General features: G+C 52.4%; 1 protein-coding gene across 1 annotated transcript in view; it reads left to right on the top strand.

The window, feature by feature from the left end:
• The window catches only part of RFX2 (regulatory factor X2), a 44909-nt gene that overhangs the window by 1027 nt on the left and 30624 nt on the right, over positions 1-13258 (top strand). The window contains exons 2-4 of the mRNA XM_077778155.1: positions 576-665; positions 2159-2238; positions 3652-3913. Of these exons, the coding sequence (XP_077634281.1) occupies positions 621-665; positions 2159-2238; positions 3652-3913 (387 nt within the window). The 5' untranslated portion in view covers positions 576-620. The remainder of the gene's footprint in view (positions 1-575; positions 666-2158; positions 2239-3651; positions 3914-13258) is intronic.

A 13258-nucleotide genomic window follows, 5' to 3' on the forward strand; every position in this document is an offset into this window, starting at 1 on the left:
GGTGCACCGTCTGCTCCCCACGCAGACTCCCTGCCTCTGAGTTGGGGGGCTCCCTCTCTGGAAAGTTCCAAGCGCTCACGCTCGCGGGCCGCCCTGCCTCCCGTCAACAGTGGGTGCCTCTCTCCTCGCCAGAGAGAGGAACTCCTGCTGCCTGAGCCCCCGCCACGTGCCCCTCACCCTCCGCCTTCCGGCCCGCCCCGTCCAGCACAACTTCCCACCGCGGCGGCACGGGCGGCCGCCAGCCCTGCGGTGCCACGGACGGGAAGGTGGTGTGGACGGCTGTCTGCAGGGTTCTTCCTGTCACCCAGCCTCTCAGACTGCTGTCAGGCACAGCCCACGCCGCCTGCAGACAGACCCCAGGGAGAGGGAGCTGCTGGGCGCAGGCGGAGGCGCGCGCGCGCCCGCGGGTGAATGAGTGTGCGTGTGTGCGCATGCGCGCCCCTCTCCTGTCACTCTCACTTAGGTTTCCGCAAGGTGATGGTGGAAGAGGTGGCGGTAGCTCTGGTTATAACCTGTATTTGCCTTAAGGACTAACCTCTGACAAGTCTAAATGTCCTTTTCTCCTTCCCTTTTAGAGAGTGTTGGTCCAGACAGCGGGCTCGGCTCCCAAAGGGGCCCAGATGCAGCCAATCTCCCTCCCCAGGGTCCAGCAGGTGCCACAGCAGGTAACCTCAGCACAGGGGACACGGGACACGGTAGCACATAGTGGTCTGGGGCGCTCCCTGGACGGTGCACCCTTTTCTGCTGCTGCTCTTCCTTTGTCTGATAACTTCAGCTCTGTACCAGAAGGTTCTTTTGGAAGCTATGTTAAAAAAAAAAAAATGTTTTCCTGCAGATAGCTTGCAACAAGCCAAGAAAGCTGATGATCTATCATTCATTCAGAAACGCAGCATTTGGGGTGCACTCCAGCACCCCAACAGAGCGCTGGGGTGCCGAGGTAGACGCGCAGACAGAGAGCCAAGTTTCGGGCTTGGAGGAACATGCAACCTCCTAGGGAGGCAATTTTCGTGTCCTCAGTCAAGTGCACGACGCCGGAAGCACTTCTTGTGAAATGAGGTTACCTGGCAAATTAGCCTCAAGGCCCGGGCCCACCAGCCATGCACGGCCAGCGTGACCCGTGGTGGCGGAGGGCAGAGCTCTTCTGGAAAAGGCCAGATAGCACATTTTTTGGCCTACTGTCCCACGAAAGCAGCTGTACGTGAGCCTTAGGGGTGTGGCTGTGTCGCAGTGAAACTTGATTTATGGATCTGGCTGGAGTTGGCTGACCTGTGCCCTGTAATATCCGGAATTAAAATTAGTGCACGTTCCTGCCTGAAAGGAACCATGAGCGTGATTTTGTGACCGCTGACACCAGAGAGCACACCTCTCCCCCCACAGGGCTCCGACTTGAATCTAAGCTGCTGTGTTTAGAGGCATTTGTCCAGCTGCTGCGTCGGTGATGACGGGGCAGGTTTTTGGGGTTGTGGGAGAGAAGCGGGGGCTTCCAGCGGGCCCGGCAGGGAACCAGTGGCTGGGTCTCAGCTCCTTGAGGGACTGGAGACCAGGACCAGTGTCATGATTCCAGAAGCTTCCTGTCTGTGGGGCTGGGCCTGCTCCAGTCTTTCTCCCTGAGCAACTTGGACTTGCAGAGTGACTTCTGTGTTTCACCCAGTCCCCTGAGGCCTGGCCCGCCCAGCCTGTGAATCCCTGGAACCTTCTCGTGCTCTTTAACTCCAGCACCACGCTGGCTTGTCCTGGGAGGTGGGAACCAGCCCCGTTCTGCCGCCCCATAGGAAGGCTCAGAGGTCACGGTAACACCCAGCCCCTGATTTTCTCACCCCAAAAGGAGGCTGGATCAGGCACCTGCTAAGGTTCCCTCTGTGGAGAGGTTTCCAGGGTCTGTGCACACAGCGCTCTGGGTCTCCGCCCCCAGGGCCAGCGTCCCTGCCCGCGGAGGTGGGAACTGCCGTTGTCACAGATGAGGCTGCCCAGTGCCCCCTCTCCGTCCCCCATGCCAGGCATGTCTCTCCTGCCAAGGAGGGGTGGGGTGAGGGGTGTCTGAGGCCCCAGATTGAAAGCGTAGGAGTAAATGTTCACAAAGGGCCACAGGAGACACAGCCAGGCTGAACGGCAAGGGGACTGCTGTGTGTGACACGAGGTATCGCTGTTCATGTTCCAGGTCCAGCCCGTGCAGCACGTGTACCCCCCGCAGGTGCAGTACGTGGAAGGCGGAGACACGGTCTACACCAATGGAGCCTTGTACGTGGGTTTCCTCTCCCCTGGGAAGGGCCTGCCTGGAGGAGAAGCGTGGGCTGTGTCCGGAACCTTCTCTCATGACCACCCCACCTTTTTCCATTTGGGGCCTGCACGCGCCAGCTTCTCCTCCTCCTCCTTTGGGTGATGTCGGAACGGTTAGGACAGTCCGAGGGCATCAGAGCCCAGTGGAGATTTCAGAAATCACAGGCCTTCGTAGTTTTTATTGCCACAAACGGCAGGCTTTCAACAAAACTGAAATGAAACAAAACCCTAATCCAGCTTTTAAGTCTAGAGATCCAGTCTTCACGATCCAGAAACCGTTTTTATCTCCGCCTTCTCATCCTTGCCTGCGTTCACCTCTGGCTCTGTATGGGGGTGATAAAACGTGATTTTCCATTTGTCAAGGACTTCTAGAATGTTCTGCCTTCCAACTAAGTGGCGCTTAGGGCAGAAAATGACACATTTCTCATGAATGTGCTTAAGACACAAATTTGCCCATTTACTTTCCATCACCCCCTTTCAGAAGTCTAGGGGTCGGACCTGAGGGCTGGCGGTTGTGATGGCTGGAGCTGTGTAAGTTTCTGTAGGTCCCCCAGTGTCCCTGGGCTTGACCCTGTGCTGCAGTTAGATAAGCTGTTGCCCAGGGTTGGGGCGGGGCCGGTCGGGGAGAGACTGGAGGGCACATTTCTGGGAGGCAGGCAGAGGGGCCTCGCTGCCCCACAGGGCGGGGGGGCGGCAGCTCACGACACATCACTAAGCTTAGTCTCTAACTGGGGTCAGCTCTACACGGGCAAGCAGACCTTAAAAATGTGGGCCTCCAGCCTCATGTTAATCATTTAGTCCAGATGGTAAAGGAACATCAGGCAAAGCCTTGGTATCGCTTAGAAATTCTTTTAGGTGTGCAATTTCATTTTGCAAACCTTTTTGTTTTGAAAGAATCAAAGGCTCTAAAGAAGTTGCAGAATTAGGACCCGGCCTCCCCCCACCCGGGGGTGGGGGTGGGGGGACATCTTCCGGGACTGTAGCACGATGCCAAGAGATTAACTTCGGGAAATACCGTCAGCTAGCTCGCGGCCGCGGTTGCATTTAGCGGCCTCCACGCATGCGCACGGGTGTAGGCCATTTTACCCCACGTGTAGATTTCAAGTAACCACAGTAAGATACAGAATTGGTCCCGCTCCGCAAAGGAGCCCCTCCCGCAACCTCTTTATACACTTAGGATTTTTCAGCCATCATTTTCGAGGAGTCATCCCGTGAACCTTAATATTTTCAGAACTGATCGCTTTGAACTTCGCTCTGCCCTGATCCTTCCCGCCCGAATTACCCCGCGTGCTCGGTGTCCTGGGGCTCCGCCTTAACGTGAAGTCCTCCCGGACTCCCGCGAGGCTCAGGAGGCACCTCCTCTCTCCCTGACAGACGGACGGCCTACGCCTACAACCCCGAGCCTCAGATGTACGCCCCGAGCAGCACGGCCTCCTACTTCGAGGCCCCGGGCGGCGCCCAGGTGACCGTGGCCGGCTCCTCCCCGCCAGCGGTCCCCTCCCACAGCATGGTGGGCCTCCCCATGGATGTCGGGGGGAGCCCCATGGTCTCCAGCGCGGGAGCCTATCTCATCCACGGGGGGATGGACAGCACCAGACACTCCCTGGCCCACACTTCCCGGTCATCGCCGGCTACGGTATGTACGAGGCTCTCGGGGGCAGCAGGGCACACCCCGAATAGAGTCTCCTCAGCAGCGGGGATGGTGCGTGGAAGGCCGCCTGGGGCGCGGGAGCCCTGCCGCCCTGAGGGCGTGCGATCCGAGGCAAGTCTCCACTCCTTGGAACGGGGTGCCCCGTGGTGAACAGAGAGGGCCAAAGGCCCCTCCTGGGCGGCTGCGGAACTTGCATCCGGGTCCAGCAGCGCCGTGCTGGTGTGACCGCCACCCCTGTGACCGCCGGACCGACCGGCAGAGCAGCTCCCTTGGGAACTGCACCCCCTTGTTGCTGCCACAGTCCTGCCCCAGACTCTCCCAACCTGCTTTACAAACGTGTCTGCTCTCAAAGTCTATTTCCCATGCTTGCTTTTATTTTACTTCATTTGGAAAATTAACACCAAGTAAAACTGACCTTTTGGGGCACTCAGAGTGGTGCCTTCGAGACCCATTCACATTCTCACATGAATCCGAACTTGCCACTTCTTTGCTACTGGGAAGGATTCCATTATACCACAGCTCACCTGTCCATTCACCATTTGGGGGTCATTTGGGCAGTTTCCAGTTTGGGGTGATTATGAATAACGCCTCTGTAAGTACTTATGTACAGGTTCTTGTCTGGACATACGTTTCCTTTCTCTGGGTAAATACTTACAAGCAAGATTGCTGGTTCACACGGTAAGTGTATGTTTAATGTGACCGGAAACCACAACAGTTTTCCCAAGTGGTTGTACCATTTTGTGTCCCTCTCCCCGCCGTGACGTAGGAGTCCCCGTGCTCCACCTCGTCACCAGCACTTGGTATTGTCGACCATTTTTCATTTTCGACGTTCTCATAAGGTGTGTAGTGGTATCTCACTGTGGTTGTGATTTGCATTTTCTCAATCGCTAATGATGGTAAGCAGCTTTTTGTGTGATTGTTTGCCTTTCGTTATATGCTCTTTGGTGACCTAGTGGTTCATGTCATTTGCCTATTTTTTAGCTGGGTTGTTTGTTTTCTTACTGTTGAGTGTTGAGAGTTTTTTATATGTCCTGGATACAAGTCCCCTGTCAGAGATGTGATTTGCAAATATGTTCTCCCAGTCTTTAGAGTGTCTTTTCATTCCAGATTGGGTTGAGTATTTCCTCCTACTTCACTATTATGTTGGCTGTTTACATAAATTTAGAATTTTCTAAATAAATTTTAGGTCAGTCTGTCTATATCTACAAAAAATTCAGAGTGAGATTTTGATTGTAGATCAAGTTGGGGAGACTTGACGGCTTTACTGTGTTGGGTCTTCCCATCTATGAACGTAGTATGTTTTTTCCATTTATTTAGATCTTCTTTGATTTCTTACATCAGCATTTTGTAATTTTTAGCATACAAATTCTGTACATATTTTGTTAGATTTATGCCTAAATAGTGTATGTTTTTGAAGTTATTATAAATGGTATTGATTTTTAATTTCAGTTTCCAACTGTTCAGTTTTGGCTGTTGGCCTTGCATCCTGCAGCCTCCCTGAACTCACTTGTAAGAGCTGCAAGCGTTTTTTTGTTGTCTGCAAATGGGAACAGTTTTGTTTCTCCCTTTCCCATCTGATGACTTGTACTCCTTTTCCTTGTCTTTTTGCACTAGCTAAGACTTCCAGTACAATGTTGAACACGAGTGGCAAGAGTGGACATCCTTGCTTTGTCCCCAGTCTTAGGGGGGAAATCTTCAGTCTTTGACTGCAAAGTGTGATGTTGGCTCTGGGTTTTCACAGATGCCCTTTTTCAGGTTGGGGAAATTCCCCTCCATCCCTAGTTTTCTGCAAGTCTTTATCATAAATGAATATTACTTTTGTCCAGTGCTTTTTCTTCATTGATAGGACCGTGAGTTTCTTCTTCTGTAGACTCTTCCTGTGACAGATTACATTGGCTGATTGTCAATTAGAAAATAACTTCCTCTTTTGGTGTGGGGCTAACCTCCCAAAATAGAAAGTGATGTTCTTGCCTCATCCCTGTCCTTTTGGCCCTGATATCCTTTGGGGTCACGGACATCAGAGAGCACCCCCTCCTGAGTCCGTGTCCAGAGTGCTCCCCAGAACCCGGCTCTGTGGACAGGGAGAGAAGTCACTTGTTCCCTACAGGCCCATAGTGCTTGAGTGCTCCTGGTTCACCAGCTTACACCTCGCCTCACTCAGCCCCGTCAGCCCAGCAGGGCCTGGGCGGCCACTTGCAACCACACATGTTCTCCCTTGGAGGACTGGCCGCAGGGACGTGAGTTTGGAGCTGATATTGACAAGAAAGCATTCCTCACGGACCACATTAACCGTCACAAACATGACAGGCTGGACGTCAGCAAATTGCATCAGTACATACTAGCAGCACATGCTAGGGTCGCCGGTCACAGACTTACTGAGCAACCGTGGCGTCCTGTATGGGCCGCACTGTCCTGTTGCACATCTGTGTGCTGCGCAGACCCCAGGCCACCCGGCCACTGTGGTTCATCATCCGGTGGCTTCAGAAGAATCATGTCTTTAATCCAGTTGGGAATCCATGAATGGGCTGTTTTGACACCCCTCCCCATGCAAGCCCCAGGGAGTGATCATCCCAGAAGACGATTTGGTTCCTGACCCTGCCCACCGGGTCGTTTATCAACCTGTTTTGGCAAGGGAACATCTCACACATCTGCAGCAGGGTGTGCGGGGCTTTCCAGGAGCCACAGAATTAAACTGAGCCTCTGCGTCCGGCCCTTGGCACCTGCCAGCTTTGTCCATCGGAGTTTGGGGACTTTGAGTTAATTCCAAAAACAGAGCATGGAGCCCGGAGGGAATCACCCCTGCAGCCTTGAGAAGAGATTTCAGATTTTCTGTGGTGGATTTTCTTGAGTCTCGATTATTTCATCAGATCCTCTAAAACTGACAAGTGAGTTGCCCAAATGGTGAGTTCTTGATGAAACCGTTTAGTACTACACTTTCATTAACCACACGGGACAGAGGTTCTGCCCTGAGAGCCTTGCCCTGGCCGTTTCAGCCCAGGGTTTGCCCTTTGGGTCATGTCAAGGGGAGGCTGGGGGCTCTCGGGCTGCACAGGGTAGAGACCCTACCCCCCCACCCCCGAACAGCTGCCCTCGGAGGCCCCTCCACCCCGCAGGGCTCTCAGGCTGCGGGCAGCCAGGCCGTGCAAACGGGTGGCCCCCATGGGCCACACTATGGGGTCTGAAGAAGACAAATGGTCCAGCCAATCTTTACAATAATAAAAATACAGCACTTCTGTCATGGGGGAACCCGCCATTGCAGTGTTTCATGGGGGCCTAGGTCTGGCCTAATGAAGGACAAGCCAACCCAGTGGTCAGGTCCCACTTGACCCCATCTGAGTGGCGTCTTTGTGAACTCTTAGCTTCCAGGAAGTCAGAGTCCTAGCTCAGAGGTAGTGGCAGCTCTGAGTACTCAGATCATCAGAGGTCGGATGGTGTGTGCCCTGGCGGCCCGGCTGGGGATTGCCACGCCAGGTCTTCCCGCGCATGCTGCACTGAAGCCCCGAAGGGTGAGAAGTGACGTCACCTTGGAGAACATGGTAGGTGAGCTCAGGCTGCATTCTGCCCCTGAAAGAGCCGCGTCAGCTTTGTGGCGCCCGCTGCAATTTCACATACACCTAAGACTGTGCCATGGACCTCCTTCTCCGCCGTCAGAAGGAAACCCTCGAGCGAAGAGTGTGAGAAACCAGAGTGTCAGCAGCCCAGCCCCTTGGGACACTCTGAGTCGTCTTCAAAAGTCCTGAGATCTCGTTTCCGACATGAGAAATGGCAATGTTTAGGGTGCTGGACTAACAGATTCAAGCTCTACAAGGCACACCCCAGAGATGCCACTGGAAATCACAGCAGTTCCTTTACTGGCACTATTGGATACTCCACCCTGCTGTCAACGCCCAGGCGCCTCCCAGCCCCGACCACCAGCACGTGGTTCAGAGAAGCCGAACCCGTGTCTTCCCTCCAGCTCATGCGTGCTGACTGAGGCCCGGCGGATCGGCGAACGGAGCGCCCATGGCTCCCGGGGCGTAGCCTGGCCTCCCGGCGTCATGGCGACCCTTCCAAGTGGCCCACGGGGCTGGTGTGCCACCCACACAGGTGACAGCTCCCGGAGGGTCATCAACCACCAAGACGTCTTCTCTACAGGCGCCAGTGAAGATGCGGAACACCTTGCCGCACGACGACCTCACACACGTAGCAAGCGTTTGCTAGAAGCTTCCTCATCCTCATCATCTGCACATCAGAGCTTTTGTCCAACTGCCAGACCAAAAGCTTTGGGAGCAAGTACACATTGTTTGATAAAGGGATTTAGCTGAGAGAGCATCCACTTTTTCCTCTGACTAAAAAAATATTTATCATCACTTTTTTTTCTTTAATAGACTCCTTTTTAAAAAAATTTTTTAATGTCTTAGGGGTGCCTGGGTGGCTCAGTTGGTTGAGCGTCTGACTTCGGCTCGGGTCAGGATCTCACAGTTCGTGGGTTCGACCCCCACATCAGGCTCTGTGCTGACAGCCCAGAGCTTGGAGCCTGTGTCTCCCTCTCTCTCTGACCCTCCCCCACTTACGCTTTGTCTTTCTTTCTCAAAAATAAATAAATATTAAAAAACTTAAAAATTTTTTATGTTTATTTTTACTTATTTATCTTTTTTTGAGAGAGAGACAGAGACAGAGCACGAGCAGGGGAAGGACAGAGAGAGAGACTGACATAGAATCCGAAGCAGCTCCAGGCTCTGAGCTGTTAGCACAGAGCCTGGTGTGGGGCTCAAACCCACGAACCGCGAGATCATGACCTGAGCGGAAGTCTGATGCTTAACCAACTGAGCCCCCCAGGCACCTGACTCTTTTTTTTTTTTTTTTTTTTTTTTAAGGGCAGTCTTAGGCTTATGGAAAAATGGAGCGGGAAGTACAAGAATCTGTTAGCCCCACCCCCACCTCCACACACAGTTTCCCTTATTACCATTTCGGGTAGGTTTGGTACATTTGTTACCCTTGGCGAGCCCATCTTGACACAGTGTTATTATTAACTGAAGCTCCCGGCTGACATCACGGTTCACGCCTGGTGCTGTGTCTTCTGTGGGTTTAGACAAACATTCAAGGACATCACTTCTGAGTCTGGTTTTGCGCGTTTCCTCGTAAAGGCGCGAGCAGTCTGTGCATTTGCTCAGGAGCTCCGCTTTGAGGCGGATCTGAAGTTGTCGTCTCTGGTCTGCCTCCAGTGACAAAAGTAGACACTGTGAATGTCAGCCTAGAAAGCATTCGTCTGTGCTTATTCTGAAAAGCCTCAATTAATTGACCAGAGAAGCCGCTGTTCCTGTGCAGAGTGACACAAACCCACTTGGAATGTCAAGGGCGACTGTGGACAAGTGGGTCGCTGATCTAAAACCCTCTTCCACTGCCCACCCATTTCTCATTTTTCCGGTATTTTCTCTCATGGCTGTATATGCAGAATGACCACAGCATGTGACTCTGGACTGGATCCCGGTCCAGAGAAGGACACGAGTGCCGTCACCGTCCCATTCTAGTGAGCTCTTTCGAGGGGCTGAGTGCGGTGAGTGGGGCTTGACTTCTGGGTCTTGGTCCTTGTGCCCAGGTCACGTGAGACGCTGACATTTCAGGAAAGGTCTGTGGGAATGTTGGCACTCGTTTTACAATATTTCTGTACATCTGGGATTATTTCCAAATGAAAAGTTTAAATTTTTTTAAGTTTTTTTTTAATGTTTATTTTTGAGAGAGAGATCAAGCACATAAGCAGGGGAGGGGCAGAGAGAGAGGGAGACACAGAATCGGAAGCAGCTCCAGGCTCTAAGCTGTCAGCACAGAGCCCGACGCGGGGCTGGAACCCACGAACCATGAGATCATGATCCGAGCGGAAGTCAGTCACTCAACCGACCTAACCACCCAGGCGCCCCTAAAGTTCATTTATTTTTGAGAGAGAGTGAGAAGGAGAGCGCCAGCAGGGAAGGGGCAGAGAGAGGGAGGGAGAGAGAGAATCCCAAATGGGGCTCAAACACACAAACCATGAGATCACGACCTGAGCAGAAATCAAGAGTGGGATGCTTAACCGACTAAGCCATCCAGGTGTCCCTATCTTTTTTATTTTTATTTTTTAATGTTTTGTTAAGGTAAAATTTTTATCACATGAGATTAACCATTTTAGAATATGGAATTCAGTGGCACTTAGTACACTCACAATACCACGCCACCATCACCTCTACACCCATATCGTTCATAAAAACAGTTTTTTGTTTTTTTTTTAAAAACAGTTTAACAGTAAGGTCTAAAACATCCATAATGTGTAATTCTTGGTAGAATTATGGGGTGGATGGAGCAGCAGACCACAGCCCCGCAGCCAAATCCAGCCAGCTGCCGGGTTTCCTCAATAAAGTTTTATTGGCACACAGCCACGCCCATCCCTTCACTTGTCTGTGACTGCGTTCCAACTTCCAGGACAGAGTTGAGTAGTTGCGGACAGGGCTGGCCCACAAAACCCAAAATAGTCACTCTCTGGCCCTTTATAGAAAAAGCTTGCCAGCCTTTGATGCATAAGAACTGGCTCAGAAAGGTAATCACAAAAGATTAAGTGATGAACGCAGGTAAGCAGAACTGAATACCTAACACAACCCCCACTGAGAAAAAGAGTCATTAAATGAAAAGTGAATCCGATAAAATGCACCTGAAAGGACCCACACCAGGCTATTAGTAAAGGCTTCTCCTCCCTCGTGGGGGAGTTGGGTGGGGCCAGGGGGAAGGTGAGGCAGGGCTAGATTGGGGTGGGCCAGGCCAGGTGCCCAGGGTACCAAATTCAAGGAGGCACTCACCCCCACGTGCCAGCCTTGCCCTGACACGATCTTGAGAACCAGCGCCTCCTTAAGCTTGTGCCCTGGGCACCCTGTGGCCCCACCGCAGTCCTGGCCCTGAGTAGAGACCGTCTCCGTCATAATCAGAGCATGTATAACATTACTTACAGAGTTTTAAAATGTTTAAGGAGATGGGGCACCTGTGTGGCTCAGTCAGTTAAGCGTCTGACTTCGGCTCAGGTCATGATCTCACAGTTCGTGGGTTCGAGCCCCGCGTCGGGCTCTGTGCTGACTGCCAGCTCAGAGCCTGGAGCCTGTCTTCAGATTCTGTGTCTCCCTCTCTCTCTGACCCTCCCCTGCTCATGCTGTCTCTCTCTCTCTCGGAAATAAATTTTTAAAAAAATGTTTAAGGAGCAAAATAAAAATGGACAGATTCAAAATGCCATTTCCTCCAAGGCAGCCTCCCCCTCTCCCCAGGCGATGAGCCCCCAAATTCTCCTCGTGTTCCCACCTGGCCCTTGGCTATGGGCCCTATCCTTCCTGCAGGCAGGATTCTGTGCTTTATATCCCTGCCCTCAAAATTCCAGTGGTGTCTCTTTCTTTTAAACGACTCTCCATTTTCTTTAAAGATTCGAAAGGATTGCTCATAAAACATTTAAACTTTGATCTCCTCCATTCATGGTCACATAACTGGGCTACATTTGGGGATGCAGGGCTAACACATTTCTGCCCTGTCCCCACTCCTGCCCGCCCCGCCCACTTCGAGGGCCCGGAGGCGGGGTCCTGACGTCAGACTTTGGCAGACCCGCCAGCCGTTGCCGGTGTCAGGGGCGACCCCTATCCAGGCAGGTCCTCTTAATGACAGGATTCTGTTATAAGTGGAATGGCCACTTGGGCACCCACTCATGAACCCCCACCCTCCCTCAGGAGGCATGGATAGAGTCCTTAAATCATGTGCTAGGATTGCACATGAGAGGAGCAGAACTTTCTAAACAATTGGCTTATTTTAATATACTTGGGAGCTGTTAAAACTTGACCACTACCTGCTGTTACGTCAGGTTATTTTATCTTTGCTCGCAAATCCTTATGTATTTTCTGTCCTCTTTCCGAAGCATGATATGTCCTTTCCCCCTGGCATCCTACTGACAATTCCCGTAGCAGAAAAAGATAATGTTAAGGGGCCAATCAAAAGGAGGATGTGATGCATTGCACCGAATCAGAAAGAAAAATTAAGTTGGGGCGCCTGGGTGCCTCAGTCGGTTAAGCGTCTGACTTCAGCTCAGGTCATGATCTCCGGTTCACAGGTTTGAGCCCCATGTCAAGCTCTGTGCTAACAGCTCAGAGCCCGGAGCCTGCTTAGGATTCTGTGTCTGTCTCTCTCTGCCCTTCCCCTGCTCTCTCTCGCTCGCTCGCTCGCTCTCAAAAATAAATGAACATTAAAATTTTTAAAAATAAAAATTAAGCTCCTGATGGGTCAAGAAATAGACGCATAAGCACATGCACAATACCAAGAGGGGAGGAAAGTGATTTAGGGAAAGCTGCCTGGGCCTGGGGCCGGCGGGGCTCCACTGTGTCCATCCTCCGCCCCTCCTTACTGAAGATTAAACTCCAGTGAAACATAAAATTAGCTTCTATTTTAAGCATATTGAAAGATTAAACACTAACTTCTCCAGGCACTGAGAGGACCGAATAAGGCGATTGTACTTGTGCAGCGAGAGCCGCGCCGGCAGGTGTGCGGGGAGGACTCCACACTTCAAGAGCAGTTGCTCCTTTTCCTCCGAAGCGGTCGCGCCCCCAGCGCCGGGCTGGGAGGTGGCGCCTCAGCGCCCTCTGCTGGACAAGCGTGCGCACTGCGCTCCAGTGCTGTGGGAGCTGGGGGTGCTTTCCTTTATCGCAGCCTTCTGATGTTTACCCGACGTCTTAATTTTATTTTTTAAAACTTTATTAATTTTTGAGAGAGATCAGGAGAGAGCGCACGAACAGGGGAGGGGCAGAGAGCGAGGGAGAGAGAGAGAATATCAAGCAGCCTCCAAGCTCAGCACCAAGCCTGATGCCGGCCTGGAACCCACAACCCTCGGATCGTGACCTGAGCCCAGAACAAGCTTCAGATGCTCAACGGACTGAGCCATCCAGACACCCCAACTGTCGTTTTAATTTCAAAACACAGTGAACACCTGGAGGTTCCTCTGTGCATTCAACTAATTCCCTGCATCCATGGGCTTGACTGGACCCTATTTAATAGCTATGGGTTCTTCAGGAAGGTCTGCAGCGTGCCTTAACTTGTGTTCTTTCCACAATACTCGTAGCTCTACAGTAAAAGCAGGCAGTCCTGAGTATGTGTGGCCCTCCTCTGGGCGTCCCCAAGACCGTCCCAGGGGCCCAGCAGGTCAGAACTGTTTTCATAATGCTACGAAGCCCTCAGTCGGCCGCTGCTTTCCCTGTGCTCATGTTTGCACTGATTGTTCAAAACCAACATCGATGGGCCCCCGGGGCACAAACACAGGCACAGAGCAAGGCGGCCGCTCAGACCTCCCCCCCAGACTCC

The sequence above is a fragment of the Crocuta crocuta genome, unplaced genomic scaffold (genome assembly GCF_008692635.1).
Source record: "Crocuta crocuta isolate KB4526 unplaced genomic scaffold, BGI_CrCroc_1.0 scaffold110, whole genome shotgun sequence".
Taxonomy (NCBI): domain Eukaryota; kingdom Metazoa; phylum Chordata; class Mammalia; order Carnivora; family Hyaenidae; genus Crocuta; species Crocuta crocuta.